General features: G+C 34.1%; 1 protein-coding gene across 6 annotated transcripts in view; it reads left to right on the forward strand.

The window, feature by feature from the left end:
• Positions 1 to 14,393, forward strand: part of LOC142321524 (tudor domain-containing protein 7-like) — a 217,360-nt gene that overhangs the window by 37,509 nt on the left and 165,458 nt on the right. For 3 of the 6 annotated variants that reach the window (XM_075359715.1, XM_075359681.1, XM_075359705.1), the window contains exon 2: positions 14,171 to 14,272. In XM_075359715.1, the coding sequence (XP_075215830.1) occupies positions 14,179 to 14,272 (94 nt within the window). In that variant the 5' untranslated portion in view covers positions 14,171 to 14,178. Of the gene's footprint in view, positions 1 to 11,506; positions 11,644 to 11,826; positions 11,852 to 12,124; positions 12,253 to 14,170; positions 14,273 to 14,393 lie in introns of those variants that run through there. The other 3 variants (XM_075359685.1, XM_075359693.1, XM_075359698.1) reach the window with 3 other exon arrangements.

A 14,393-nucleotide genomic window follows, 5' to 3' on the forward strand; every position in this document is an offset into this window, starting at 1 on the left:
ACAAACAGATGCATATCTATGTCGGTCAACAGTTCCAATTTTTGTCGGGTAAATTTTAACATGGCATTCCACGTGAAATGGGGGGTGGAGTAAAAGTGACAGGGGTCCAAACCGTAATATTGCATAGACGTACTTCGGAAATTTTCAAAGACGTCTGCCAACAATAATACGTCGCTAAGAAGATAAAGGTCGTGGTAATCGCCTAACGTATTGCAGTCAAACGATTCCCACACGTTTTGAGCGTGGACGTAATCATCGTCCGTTATGTTCTCTCTTCTTAGCGTACTGTAAAATGCCGTCTGCGGAGGAAGTTGGGTTTCGAAAAACTTGTTTATATGGGTCATGTACTCGTACGGGTAAACGCCTTTACGGATTAAACAATCTCTTTTCTCGGGTAGCGGGTAACAGTTTGTGAGACGTTTAAATACGGTGTCTTTGTCCTGACAATCTTTTACAAGATTTTCCACAAGTTTTTCGAGCGATGACGAAAGAAATTGTAAAGAGTCCAAGAACCTCAACGGACCGACAGACAGTGACTGTAATCGCTCGGAGGTGTTGGCGATACAGTTTATTTTTACATCGTCCTTATATTTTCCCAGAGCTTGAACTAAATGATGACTATCGTAACCGCGGAGGTTATGAAAAAATACTGGAATATGCTCGGTGCGCTTACAATTTAAATTGCACTCGTTATGACATGCACCGAGAAACCGTCCTGTGGTATGCGAGTGATGACGTACACGATCGTCGTTCAACTCACAATGACAAAGAAAACACTCGGTAGCCCTTTGAAATGTTTCAGTGTCTTCGGGAGTCATCACCATCGGTTTTTCGGTAATCATAATTTTGTGCAATCTATCGGCGTGATCGAGCAATTCATCCAGCATCTTTTCAACGATATTTTCACCATCGATTCTCGCTCGGTAGACTACCGGACCTTCACAAATCTCCCCTTCCTCGTCGACGATTACATAGGCGTAACCGGACGGAAGATGATGGGCTACCTTATCGGTAAAACTAGTGTTGGGTTTAGGGGTGGCAGTGTCCATCGGATGTACAAATGATTCAAAGTCTGCATACACTGTATACGGAACGCGTAGTGTGGACGAGTAGTCCCTGAACTTCATCACGCATTCCTTTTCTTTAGCTGGATCGGGTACTCTTATCCTTTGTGCACCGTGTCGCTTACACTCGATCAAATGTTTGTTTAGGTTTTGTGTAGCGACAAGTTGGTCTGATGAACTGAAACGGTGCAAACAGTAAGGGCAATATTGACTGGTACCGCGATGTTTTGTAAGACCTGAAAGGAGACGAGATAGCCCATTTTTACCTGGTTTGGTATTTATAAGGCAGTAGTGAAATTTATCTCTCGTCTCCCCTGCAAGCAGCAATAGGTGTATGCAGTGGGTACGATCGCGGTTTTCGGTAACACGCACCGGGTACACGCGATCGTTATCTTCCTCATAGCCGTAGACATTGATGCTTATTGTGGGGTTCAACACCTCGAAGCGATCAATGTCTTTTACCTTTACTGGATATGATATCCCGGTCATGTTAATTTCATGTTCGTACCTTGCATACCAAACCGTTCTTTGGTGTTTGCCAGGTTGATTGTAGAGGTATGCTAGTACGGACCATAGGAAACATTTTTCATCATGCGGATTTTTTACATTAATTATTGCCTCTCTTTTTACAAGTTTTTTTGGTGTTTTTATAAATGAACTAGAGGCGCCATATAACGGACGGTAACGGATAATATTTAAATCAATATATATTATTTTATTCATTACCCATCCGCTGCCGTTGTTGATGAATTTGGTCAGTGTCTCTATAATTTTCTCCACTGATTCTATCCATGATTCTTCAACAACGTCGGTGTTATCGTCCAAATTTATCACCGTTCTAGTTTTTCCATGCAAGTACAAATTTGTGAATGTTGTTTCTACTCCGTCTTCGAGTTGTGTCCGCTTCATCAATTCAACATTTGCTGCAACGTACCTGTAGAAACAGAATAATTTTAGTACATATTGACTACTTTAAAAAAAAAACAAAAAAAAAAAATAAATAAATAAATAAAAAAAAACAGTACATTTACAAAAAAATATTAACGTTTTTTTTAATTACCATTTTATGTTGCCATCAAAGCGTCTGCCTTCTTCCTTCAAACAGTTCAGGATGTTCTTCTGATACCGTAGAAGGGTTGAAAGGAGATACAACTCCTCAGAGTCAGACAGGTCCCATCGAAGACGGATGACGTTGTTATTTATTGCATGGATAACTACCGGTGATACCATTTTTTTTGTAATATCTGAAACAAATTAAAATAACATATATCATAACATTGTTTTTTTTTTTTTTGTGTTTCAGTGAATAACAGATAAAGAAGAAGAAGACATTTTTTTCATTATATATATTATTTATTTTTTTTGTTTAAAAGTATTTTTTATTGTATTTATTTTAATTGTAAAAAGTATTTTTTTAATTGTATTTATTTTAAAAGTATTTATTTTTTTTAATTTATAAAGTATTTTTTTTTAAATTTAATTAAATAATTTATTTGATTTGATTGAAAGTTATTTGATAATACCATACTGTTCCATTAGTATTTATTTTTTTTAATTAATTAATGTAAAACTTACCTTGCTAATTAAGATGAAAATGTAATGATCTCTCTCCGATCGATGTATTCACTTTCAATAACAGATTGCGAATGATGAAATCAAATGATCTCTCTGCGATCGATCTATTCACTTTCAATAACAGATTGCGAATGATGAAATTACACAAATTTTTTCACTTATTTACAAACACAACCGGATTTAACCGACGCAAGTTATAGATAAGAAATTAAAATAAATACGATTCGTGGAATTATTTATCGTGTCGATAAGAACAAAAAAAAATAATAATTGGCTTGTGGTTTTAATTATTTAAAAAAAAAAAAATTTTCCTTATCGCATCCGCTCTTATTAGAGACGACGTTCGAGTTCGCACGTACGCACTAACGGCTAGTGCGCATGCGCCGATTCGAATTCCAACGCTGCGATTGGTCAATCGGACAACTTCAGACCACGTCGGTCCCACAATTCTTCAGTCGAGCGCCGCATCTCGCACGGTAAACACCTCTACGTCACTCCGCTGACGCACGCACGCAAACACAGCCGCCACCGCCTCCCGGTGCACGATCCACGACGAGAACCTCTCTCCGTCGCGGTAACGCCTCCCGACGCCATCGCCTGGACGACCAGGATCATCCTCGAGGTACGTCTATATTCACTTGTGTGTATATGTATGTGTGTGCGCGCGTGTGTGTGTGTGTGTTTGTGTGTTGCAGCAGACATCGCCGCCACCGCCTCCCGGTGCACGATCCACGACGAGAACCTCTCTCCGTCGCGGTAACGCCTCCCGACGCCATCGCCTGGACGACCAGGATCATCCTCGAGGTACGTCTATATTCACTTGTGTGTATATGTATGTGTGTGCGCGTGTGTGTGTGCGTGTGTGTGTGCGTGTGTGTTTGTGTGTGTGTGTCGTAGCAGACATTACCGCCACCGCCTCCCGGTGCACGATCTACGACGAGAACCTGTAACGCCTCCCGACGCCATCGCCTGGACGACCAGGATCATCCTCGAGGTACGTCTATATTCACTTGTGTGTATATATGTATGTGTGTGCGCGTGTGTGTGTGCATGTGTGATTGTGTGTGTTTGTGTACAGACTGATGTTACGTTAAAATTCACAGCTTACGTAGAACATTTTTCACTCATTACATCAGGGAGTCACCGCAGCCGATTGGTTTAAGGCGTCAGTCGGTCGCGTCCCGTCATGACCGGGTTCGAATCCTCTAGCCGACAGAATTTTTTTTCACTTTAAATATTATTCATTTAATTCAAACCGACCGCCAAACAACAGTGATACCAACCTTTGAAATATTACTTCAATATATAACAATACAAACACAAATTAAATCAAGTTGGCAACACTGACTCAAAAAATAAATACTGTCGACAAAAAATAAATCATGTTGGCAACACTGACGGGGTACGGTCGCCAATCCAAGATGGCCGACCACCGCCATCTTGAATTAATGACGTCAGTAGTGACGTTTCAAGATGGCGGACGGCCGCCATATTGGAATCCAAGATGGCGGACAGCCGCCATCTTGGAAAAAGGCGACCGTACACCCATTTCCGTACTACTATCGTCGACGTAATAAGATGACATCGAGTGACAGTCCTTCTATAAGTGTACGCTCGGGCTGCAGTATGGACGATGACTCTTCGGGTACTACAATCAAGGTTTCATTACCTGTCACCAATATTAATAATAATGTTAGTAACCCGGTAAATTTCTTCTCCAAGTAGTGCTGGTCACTCAAAGTCTGTCGATTCTTCAGTTAAAGTTCCTTACAAAAGGAAAAAAACCTAATCAAATCCGGTAGTTTAAAAAGCAAAATTAACTTGGTCTCCTCCCATTCAAAGAAGAAAAAAGCCCTATTCGTGACCAGATTCAATACTTCTGTTACCGTCGGCGAAGTGGAGAATCTTTGCAGTGATCTGAACCTCGACTACATCAAATGCAGCAAATTGCAAACTCGGTTTTCTTCCTACAACTCTTTTCACATTGAGGTGTATAGCCGAGACTAATAAAATAAACGACGCTAGTATTTGGCCAGAAGGTATTTTAATTTCCCCCTTTTTTGGGCTCTTGAAAACTAAGACAAATACGAATTCACCAGGGAAGGATGGTAATACTAATAGCTAAAATGTCTATACTGTATCAAAATGTTCGTGGCCTACGTACTAAGTCTTCCGAGGTTTACGCAGCTTTTACCGATTCTGATTATGACTTCATTGCACTGACGGAAACTTGGCTATCGGACGTTCATAGTAATGTAAACTACTTCCCGGAATCATATAAAGTGTTTCGTTCAGACAGAAACTATGAATCTTCCGTTGCTGACCCTGGCGGAGGCACTTTAATCGCTGTTAAAGACAATATTAAATGTGTTCGACGCAAGAATCTGGAGATGACTGCCGAATCGGTCTGGATCGAGGTACCAAGACTTGCATCCAAAAACCTAATACTCGGTGTTCATTATTTTTCACAATCTGTGCACCCATCTGATTTGGAACACTATTTTAATGATTTAATTTTACAAATAGATTCCGTAAAATACGACATAATAATAACTGGTGACTTCAATAACCCCGGTGTGGTCTGGAATGATCGCACTTTTCTTTCCTGCTGCAATTACTATTCTAAATGTCGATCTAAGCACATCTTCAATCTAGTAGATTTTTTGAACGTAGGTTTTGGAACTCTGCACAAGGAACTAGCGTAGATCTTGTATTGACGAATGTAACTGTGTCAACTCTTTCTTCGGACGGTGTTATGCACCCGGATAAATATCATCCTCCGTTCTCAATAATCATACATGACTTTCGTTCATTCACGATCATGTTGCACATCGTCCCACGTATAATTTTAGAAGGGAGACTTTAAATCTATCATTGTAGACGTGACGAATGCAGATTGGACCAATGTTCTTCTGTGTCCTAACCTGGACGAAGCTGTGACGAATTTCCATCAGGTGATCAGTAAAGCTTTAGCCAAGAATGTTCCCATCACTCGACGTCGATCTTCTAAGTTTCCGTTCTGGTTTTCAGCCGAACTTATAGCGCTGATTAAGAAGAAAACAGTAGCACATCGACGATTTAAATTAACGAGACTTACTTCTGACTATCACACGTTTTCAGAGCTACGGAAGAAAGTTAAATTGATGCTTTCTAGGGATAATTATAACCACAAGGTTCATCGAATGCGATCTAACGTTTAAACCTTCAAGGTTTTGGAAATACGTCTCAAAACATAGCTCTAACCCAGAAAGAGTAGTTGCACCTCTGATCGATAATGAACCAGTCACCAATCCTAAAGTGCTATGTACTCGTTTTGGAGGGAGTACTTTCAATCTGTGTTTCAGTCTTTTCCAGAGGATGTACAAGCGGATACCTCTTCAACGTCCAAATATAGGATGAACCGTACTTAGCTTGATATACCCTATGTCAGCGTCGAATTAGTACTAACCACCATTAAAGGAATTAATCACAAGGCAGCCAGTGGACCTGATGGCATACCACCATTTATTATTAAAGGCGTGAGCAGCGTGATCGCCCCTATTCTGGCCTCATTGTGCAACTGGAGCTTGAAATCAGGTACCTTCCCCAGCCTATGGAAAAAGGCGATCGTTACTCAGATTCCCAAACCTGGTGTCCCCCATATTTCTAATTTCCGTTCTATCCTCCTTTTCTAAAATTTTTGAATCAATCCTAACATCTCATATATCTCAAAACATCCAACATAAAATATCCACTTTTCAACACGGCTTCATGCAATCCCATTCCACAACCGCAAACCCCAATTGTTTCCTTGATAAAATTGGTCCTGTTGTTGAATCTCAAGGTCAGGTGAACGCTATCTATTTTGACTTTCAAAAAGCATTTGACAAAATGCCGCATCAAAAGAAGTTGGCTGTATTTGGGTTCAGTGAGCGTCTTGTAAAGTGGATCTCTTCATAAATAACAGAACTTTTGCTGTTAGGTATGCTGGATACACTTCCCAACAAGAATTATCTGCAATCTCTGGAGTTCCACAGGGTTCCAACCTTGGCCTGCTGCTGTTTCTACTTTTTACCAATGATATTACTGATTCCGTCTCTGTTGGTATAAGTATGTATGCCGATGACCTTAAAATATTTCTTCAGATTAAAAGCTTACATGATCACCTAATGTTAACATAATATTAGCCATATTTACCAATGGGCAATGAGAAATCACATGCCGTTAAATTTCTAAAAAATTAAACATATTCCGTTCTCCCGAAAAACTAACATTGCTTGGTATAATTATACAATAAATTCTCTTCCTATTAATATTGTAAACTCAGTCACCGATCTAGGCATACTCCTTGACTCCAAGCTATACCTTTCTAAACATGCAGACATGATTGTGAGCCGAGCGAAGAGAAATCTTGGTCTGTTGAACTGGATTGCGAGGCCTTTTGTTGATCCTCGAACTTGTGTCTTACTCTTCAAGTTACTTGTTCGAAGCCAGCGTGAATATTCCACCTCAACCTGGAATTTTCGAAGAGACTATACATCGAATAACATTGAATCCATTCAGAACAACTTTGTATCTTGGCTGACTCACAAATTTAAACTTCACCATCTTGGCAAACAACAGCTTCAATTACTACATAATTTACCATCTCTTGTATGTGGAAGAGAATACTTTGATTTACTGTTTTTCCATAAAGCATGACACTGTGTAATTCTACGGAAAACGAAATACAGTTACGTATACCCGGACGCAATATTAGAAACCTTTGTCCTCTTGCATACTCTACACACCTTATCTCACCCAAGAGAGATGCGCTTCAACTGCTGTAAACAAATATGATAAAATAGACTTTTTTCAACCGAGGAAGAATTTTGTTTTTGAACTGTAGGTTTTACTCCGATATGATATAGATATTAAAAGCATATAAAGCCATAATACTGGATTACTACAGAACTTCACTAACTCTGTTCTGCTTGACCGTAGTTAAGTTATATAAATTAAAACAATCTTCTATTAATAAATAAATAAATATTTTAATAATTAAAATCAATTATATTTATATGACAATGATGTAAATTTATTTTGTCTATTTTTACCTGCACACACACACATATATATATATATTTATTGATAGTGCTGTATAAGTAACTGAAATTCTAATTAAATGTAATTGGATGAAGGAGATAAGATGTAAATTTTTGAATTTATAACTAATGTTATTATTGGTATTAAACTATATTATTTAAATTTGTTTCCTGAATTATGTGTACATGTTTATCTGTAATCTTGTATTTATGCAAAAACATATAATAATATAATTGTTTAACATAATTAAAACACCAGTATTACTCTTATTTTTATGAACTAATAATTTATGAACTATGATTATGAACTAATGATTAAATTTTGTATTTTTAATTTATATTGAAATTTTTAATGTATATTTATTGTAATATATATATATATATATATATATATATATTTTTTTATGTACTATTGTGTAATATACAAAGGCTATAGGTAGCTGTCCTATTGCACAAAAAATACAAATTATTATTGTTATCATTATCATTATTATATTTTAATTATTAGTTGTACAATTATTATTTTTATCATTGTAGCTTCTTGTATTAGAAGTGAGTCTTGAGAATTATATTTTATACATAATTATGTTTTACACAGAGTTTTTAGATCATTTTAAAAAATGTATGAGGTTGATTGTTTTACTTAAAATTAAGTATATTAAATAAGTTTTACTTAAAACTAAGCATAAAGTGTAATGATTATCACCCTCAATTTGACTTACTATTCATTGCAGTCTTGTTGTAATATAAGACTAATTAGAAATTTTTAAAAAAGTAAATTTTGCTAAAACATTGATACGCATTTTATTTTTTACTCCTGATCCCAAAGTAGGCCCAGTTTCAGATTTTCTCAACGACGAATAACATATTTTTTTATTAAAATTTTTAAGATCTGTTCGTTTTTTTTAATTTAAGGTCAAAGGTGGTGACCTTGAAATCAAAATTTATGTAAACAGGCTTGTATATCATAAGAAAGATCATCAAATAAGCTTTAAAATAAGTTCAAGTTTATCATTCTATCGCAATAAATAAGTTATGTCAACCTAACACTATTGTTGAAAGTCAAAATTTGACATAATTTATGTCAATAAATTATTTGACATAATTAAAATTTGACAATTTAAACTGTTTATGATCTGAAATACAGTATTTTCTAACAGTTAATTCATACCGCTTTTCATAAAAATCCCAGTTAGTCTGTTTTGAATGGCTATCCACCTTGTTGATTTGGCATGGAATTACCCAGAATGTAAACATCGTTGTAGTCATTAATTTTGTTTTGTGGATGTAATTTATCAGTTTATATTTTTATATACTTGTAGGTTACAGTTTTCTTCAATAGAAGTATAAAAATTAAATTTTGACGGTATTATTACCTTAATTGTTAACTTAGTACCCAGTTGTTATTTTAGTATCCGCTGGGTTGGTCTAGTGGTGAACACGTCATCGCAAATCAGCTGATTTCAAAGTCGACAGTTCTAAGGTTCAAATCCTAGTAAAGACAATTCCTTTTATACGGATTTGAATACTAGATCATGGACACGATTGTTCTTTGCTGGTTGGGTTTCAGTTAACCACACATTTCAGGAATGATCAACCTGAGACTGTACACTTTATTTACATTCATTCATATCATCCTCTGAAGTAATACCTTACAGTGGTTCTAGAGGATAAACAGAAAATAAATAAGTAAATTGTTATCGTAACATAAAGTCAGAAAATGAATGTATAAATTTATGAATTATTGTGAAATATGAAAGTAATTACTTGTTTATCATCTGAGATAACTAATGGATTGTGATTTATCTGTCTGTATTTGTATACTTCTAAGTTAAAATTCTTTATCTTTTTTTGCTGGCACTTGTTTAGTGTAGCTTGTGTTTATTTAGAACTGTGAAATATGAACACTTAAGTCTTGATAAATGTGTTTTGATTGAATCATGTTGAAAGATGTTTGTTATAATAATAGAATTATCTTTGAAGGATTAATTATTTTATAATTATTATTGTATATCTTCTGTATTATTAGTCCATTTGTTAACCGATTTCATTTATGTTGTTAGGTCTGATTATATTATATTTATGGTTTTGGTTTATTATCTCAGGTTGACTATTCCTAAAATTGTACTTGTATTTGAAATAAAATATACGTTAATGAATTTGAATAGCGAGTTCTGCAGAATCACGAAACTGCTCTCACAGTGTCTTATAAGTTTTGATACTTCTATCTACACACTAAACCATTTTAGGTTTATGGTTAATTAGAGGTTAATTCTAAACTAAAAACCTTGTTGGAGTTTTTTTCGTACTGTGATTAGAAATAAGATTAATTGATAATAAATAACTGTTACTCTTATACTTTCCAGCTCTTATAAAATATAGCAAAAGTACTGGGATTGATAAAAAAGTGCCCCCTGGATTTTTGTTTTAAAAGTTCACGACTTTTGGTGTATTGAATCCAAAGTTATTAAAATATCGGTTAAAAATTTTGTGTTTGAATGTGTAAGCTGACCTATTATTTGGTTTCACATCTGTAGAATATTTTTCCTAATCCACTAAAATTGTATGTGTTGATGAGCTGGTTTGAATGATGTTACATGTCATGTTATATGAGCATGAAGTTTTTTCTTGTAACATACTAATAAAATATTTCAATCTGTTTTTTGAGAATGAATTTCTGTACCAGTTTTTCCTAGTTGGTCTTCTCAAATAAATTTAGTTTAGTAGTAATTAACTTCGGTAAAATTTCATTATAGTAACATTATTTTACTTTCTAGATCTATGTTGATATAAAATTTTTCATTTGGTGTTCGCACTAGTAAAACATATCCAAAAAAACTTACAATGAAATTGTAAACTGTATGGTAAGAGTCTCGCAGATAATCATTTATCAAATAATGAAATCGGGCCAATAGGAGTTTTGTAACAGATTTTTCTGTTTTTTGCTTATTATATGGAGCACTTAAACATTGTTTATTATCAATTATTGTATATCTATTGTCTATTACATTTATTTAGCTTGTATTTTTTTTTTTTTTAATTCTAAATTAATAACAGATTTTGATAATATAAATGTGTACTGTCTTATCTTTTTTGATATCAGTATCGTTTTGTTAAAAAACAGTTTTATTTATATTACAAAAATTTTTGTTTTTTGAGCGGAAGAAATGGTATCTGCGACACTCTTACCGTACGGTTTAAAATCGCATTGTAATTTTTTGGGATATCACTGCATTTTATTAGATTATTCTTTTATTATTTTTTTTTTTATGAATTGCTAATCTTAAGGATTTATTATTAAAATTTATTGCCTTTCTAGAACAATCAAATAACATTTTTCGAATTTCACGGCTAATTTTTTTTTTTGCGATAGTCATATCACTTCATTCCACATTTTCCGCTTTTTAATAAAACTCTCATAATGACCTTCACGAATCGAAGATCCGTAATGTGTTATTGCACTTATTACTTTGTAAGTATAACCCTCGATTTTTATCGTATCCGTGGACACACTTTTATGTGTTCATTGTTCATGTTTTTCACTGTTCATTGTTTTAATTGTAGAATAAGAATTTTACCAACCGAATTTATTTCTGTTTTATGTAACAAATCTTTGTTGCCACATTTGCAACACTTTCCTACTATTCGTGTTTTGTTATATACTCTTTTTTTTTTAATGAAGTAATGAAATTAAGAAAATAGTTTCATCTTCAGTACTTTCAGTTACATAACAGCATTTACTATTAAAAGAAGTTGTAGTATATTTTCTTTTAAATTTGATTATTTCAAGAACATTATCACTTGTTGCGCTATCTAGTACTATCAAGTACTGCTACCTAACGGCGCGATCCGTAATAACCCTCTTTTTGAGGAAAAAGTGACATATTCGAGTCCCGCGGTTCATGAAATAGAAGAAATTACGTTGTCTAACAGAATTCGAGGTATGTTTTAAAAGTATTCGTTATTACTGCTAATCTAATTGAAATGAAATATAATGTTTTAATGGTTATTATTTAATTTTTTCCCCTAATTTCATTTCACTTTTAGGTTAGGTCATATTTAGAACTTGTAAAAATGTTCGTTGACGTGGCTGTGCCGTCCAGTTCTGCGGACTCTTACCGGCGAAGTTCTAACGAACTTCTTGATTCAGTAATTATTTTTATTTCTATATGTTTGTGTAAGGTGGATGAATTAAGTATCTTAAAGATAAAAATTAGTAACCTTGATGATGTTTTACAAACTACTTTGTATTTATAAAGCAAATGATAGTTTTTTTATTTTGAACAAAAATTTTACTTTATGTTGAATTTCCTCGAAGTTATTTTGTAGAATGCAATATGAATAATATGGAATATTACAAAATAGGTTTGTGACCAATCATTTTTAAAAATTACAAAAAGAACAAAGTGAATAGAATTAATTTGTTCTGTCAGGTTATTGGTTTGGAGTAACAGTTGAAATTTTTAAACATGTAAGTCAGAAAATTAATCCAATGATCAGCAAGATCAAATCTCTTCACACTCAGAATTGGTCCACAGTCCGTGAATATGGTCAGTAGTTAATTTAATAATTAATAGAATAATAGCACACTAACTATTTGTTGTGTGAATTTATTCATAGATTTTTTCATGTTTCATTTCTCAGCCGTTATTGGTAAACCAAGATTATTATAAGCCGTTATTGGTAAGCCGTGTTACGGCTTACCTTAGAGATGCAGTTTAAAATCAATCAGCCTTTAATCATTGTATTAGTATCTTCTGAAAAATTTTGCGTAGTTAGCGAGCTTGGGGTTAGTTGTTTGTATAGACTTGAAAAAGTAATAAAGTTCTGAGATATCAACACCTACTTACTCTTAATTTATGAATTTAATTTGTTATGCCTATATATATATATATATATATATATATATATATATATATAATATTTCTCGAGGTTCCTTTTAAATAAAAGATAGTCAAGATACAAAGAGGAAATCTGCCGATCTCTTAGGCATGGCGGAGTGGGGTAGCTTCTCGGTCTTTCATCAGGAGGTCCCCGTTAGGCTTGCCATTTTTCATACACTACGAAATTCCAATTCCATATCATAACCCTCGCACAAGTTTCAAGTTTATGTGGCGATATCATCAAGCCCCCCCCCACCCACAAATTCAGTCTGGTGTCTGTAAACTTGAATCTAGACTGATGTTCAAGTTAAAAATTCTAACTTTGCCATTCATTTATATTTAGACATGCTACAAAAATATTAACCTATTCTTATGAAATAATATATATTTTCATTAATCCAGAGAACAGAACCGTTTTTATGTAGCAGCACAATACTTCGGCAGATAAGAAAGAACATATTTTGCTTTACTTCAATATTTTTTTTACCAATTACTGTCACCTTTAAAATATGTTTTTATTTAAAGCTAAAATCAAACCAAAAACTTCTGTTATTAATTATTACTCATTAATAGAGTTTTTTTACTCATTAATGAAAATGAAAATTAGCTGTTATCAATTAATGTTGAAATAATTTCAATCATCTAACAAATATTAATTTTATTTTGAGCTGATTTTAATCTAAGTATTATATTTGCTGTTACTTTTGTGTTCATGGATTTTATGTAATTACGTTCACGTAAACATTTTTCTTTTTCATGATTATTATTTCTGGTGCTGGTTTAATCAGGGTTTTCCCACAGTTCTTTTGAACTGTGATTTTTAGTTTCCAACATTTTATCTTTTCAAGATGATTTTCAATTTTCAGGACTATTGTCATATTTTGGTATAAAAATTAAATTAATCGTAGGAACAAAAGGTTACACGTTTATGAAGATTATGGTTAACAATTTTGAATTGAACATTGATTTGGATCTTACAAGGGAATGCACATAGATCGGTTCGAATCACACTTCATCTTTTTTTTTAAATTTATTTTTTAACTTTTTTTAAATTTAAATATATTTATTAATAATTATTAATCCGTGATTGTAAAAAAAAATCACAGTAAAAATTATTCAATAATAACATAAAAAAAAGAAAAAAATCAGAAGCTATTAGTGAAATAAAATTTTATGTACGAGGCATATTCATAAAGTAAGGGCCGTCGGCTTATATTTAAATGTTAGCGGATCTGAAAACAGTTTCACGCATGCAGGGCCATCTACCTGCTATTGAAGGTATTGTGGTTGTTTTGATTCAATGGTCGGTTTGCCTACCGGTGAATGTATATCGCAATGTCCGCGACAATCGTTTCTCCCGCCAGTTGTGAAGTGCGCACTGTGATTCGATTTTTGTGTGCAAAAGGATCTTCAGTTACTGAAAATCATTGGGGGTTGTGCCTAGTGTATGGACCTACAGTAATCAGTGAAGGAAAGGTTAGACAATGGTGTCGATCCCGCCGACATGGTCTAGTGGTGAACGCGTCTTCGCGTTCATCAAATTCTTTTTCTGAGTGGTAGTGAATAATTATTTTTAATGTTACAGGTTGAACCATGGCTAGCCAAGCAGATAAGGAGCAAGTTGTGTCTGTTTTACGAGCATGTCTTCTTTCCAACAAAGGGGGCACTCCATTATCAATATTAAACCGTAAGTTTGAAAAATAAATTTATCTAAAAATTTCCATGAGACTGTCAACAAGAAATTTTACAAGAGGTGAAAGAATTTATTATTGGGGTTTTAAAGGCTATACTGTCAGAGAGAGTATTCA

Source organism: Lycorma delicatula, chromosome 1, assembly GCF_047948215.1.
Source record: "Lycorma delicatula isolate Av1 chromosome 1, ASM4794821v1, whole genome shotgun sequence".
Taxonomy (NCBI): Eukaryota; Metazoa; Arthropoda; class Insecta; order Hemiptera; family Fulgoridae; genus Lycorma; species Lycorma delicatula.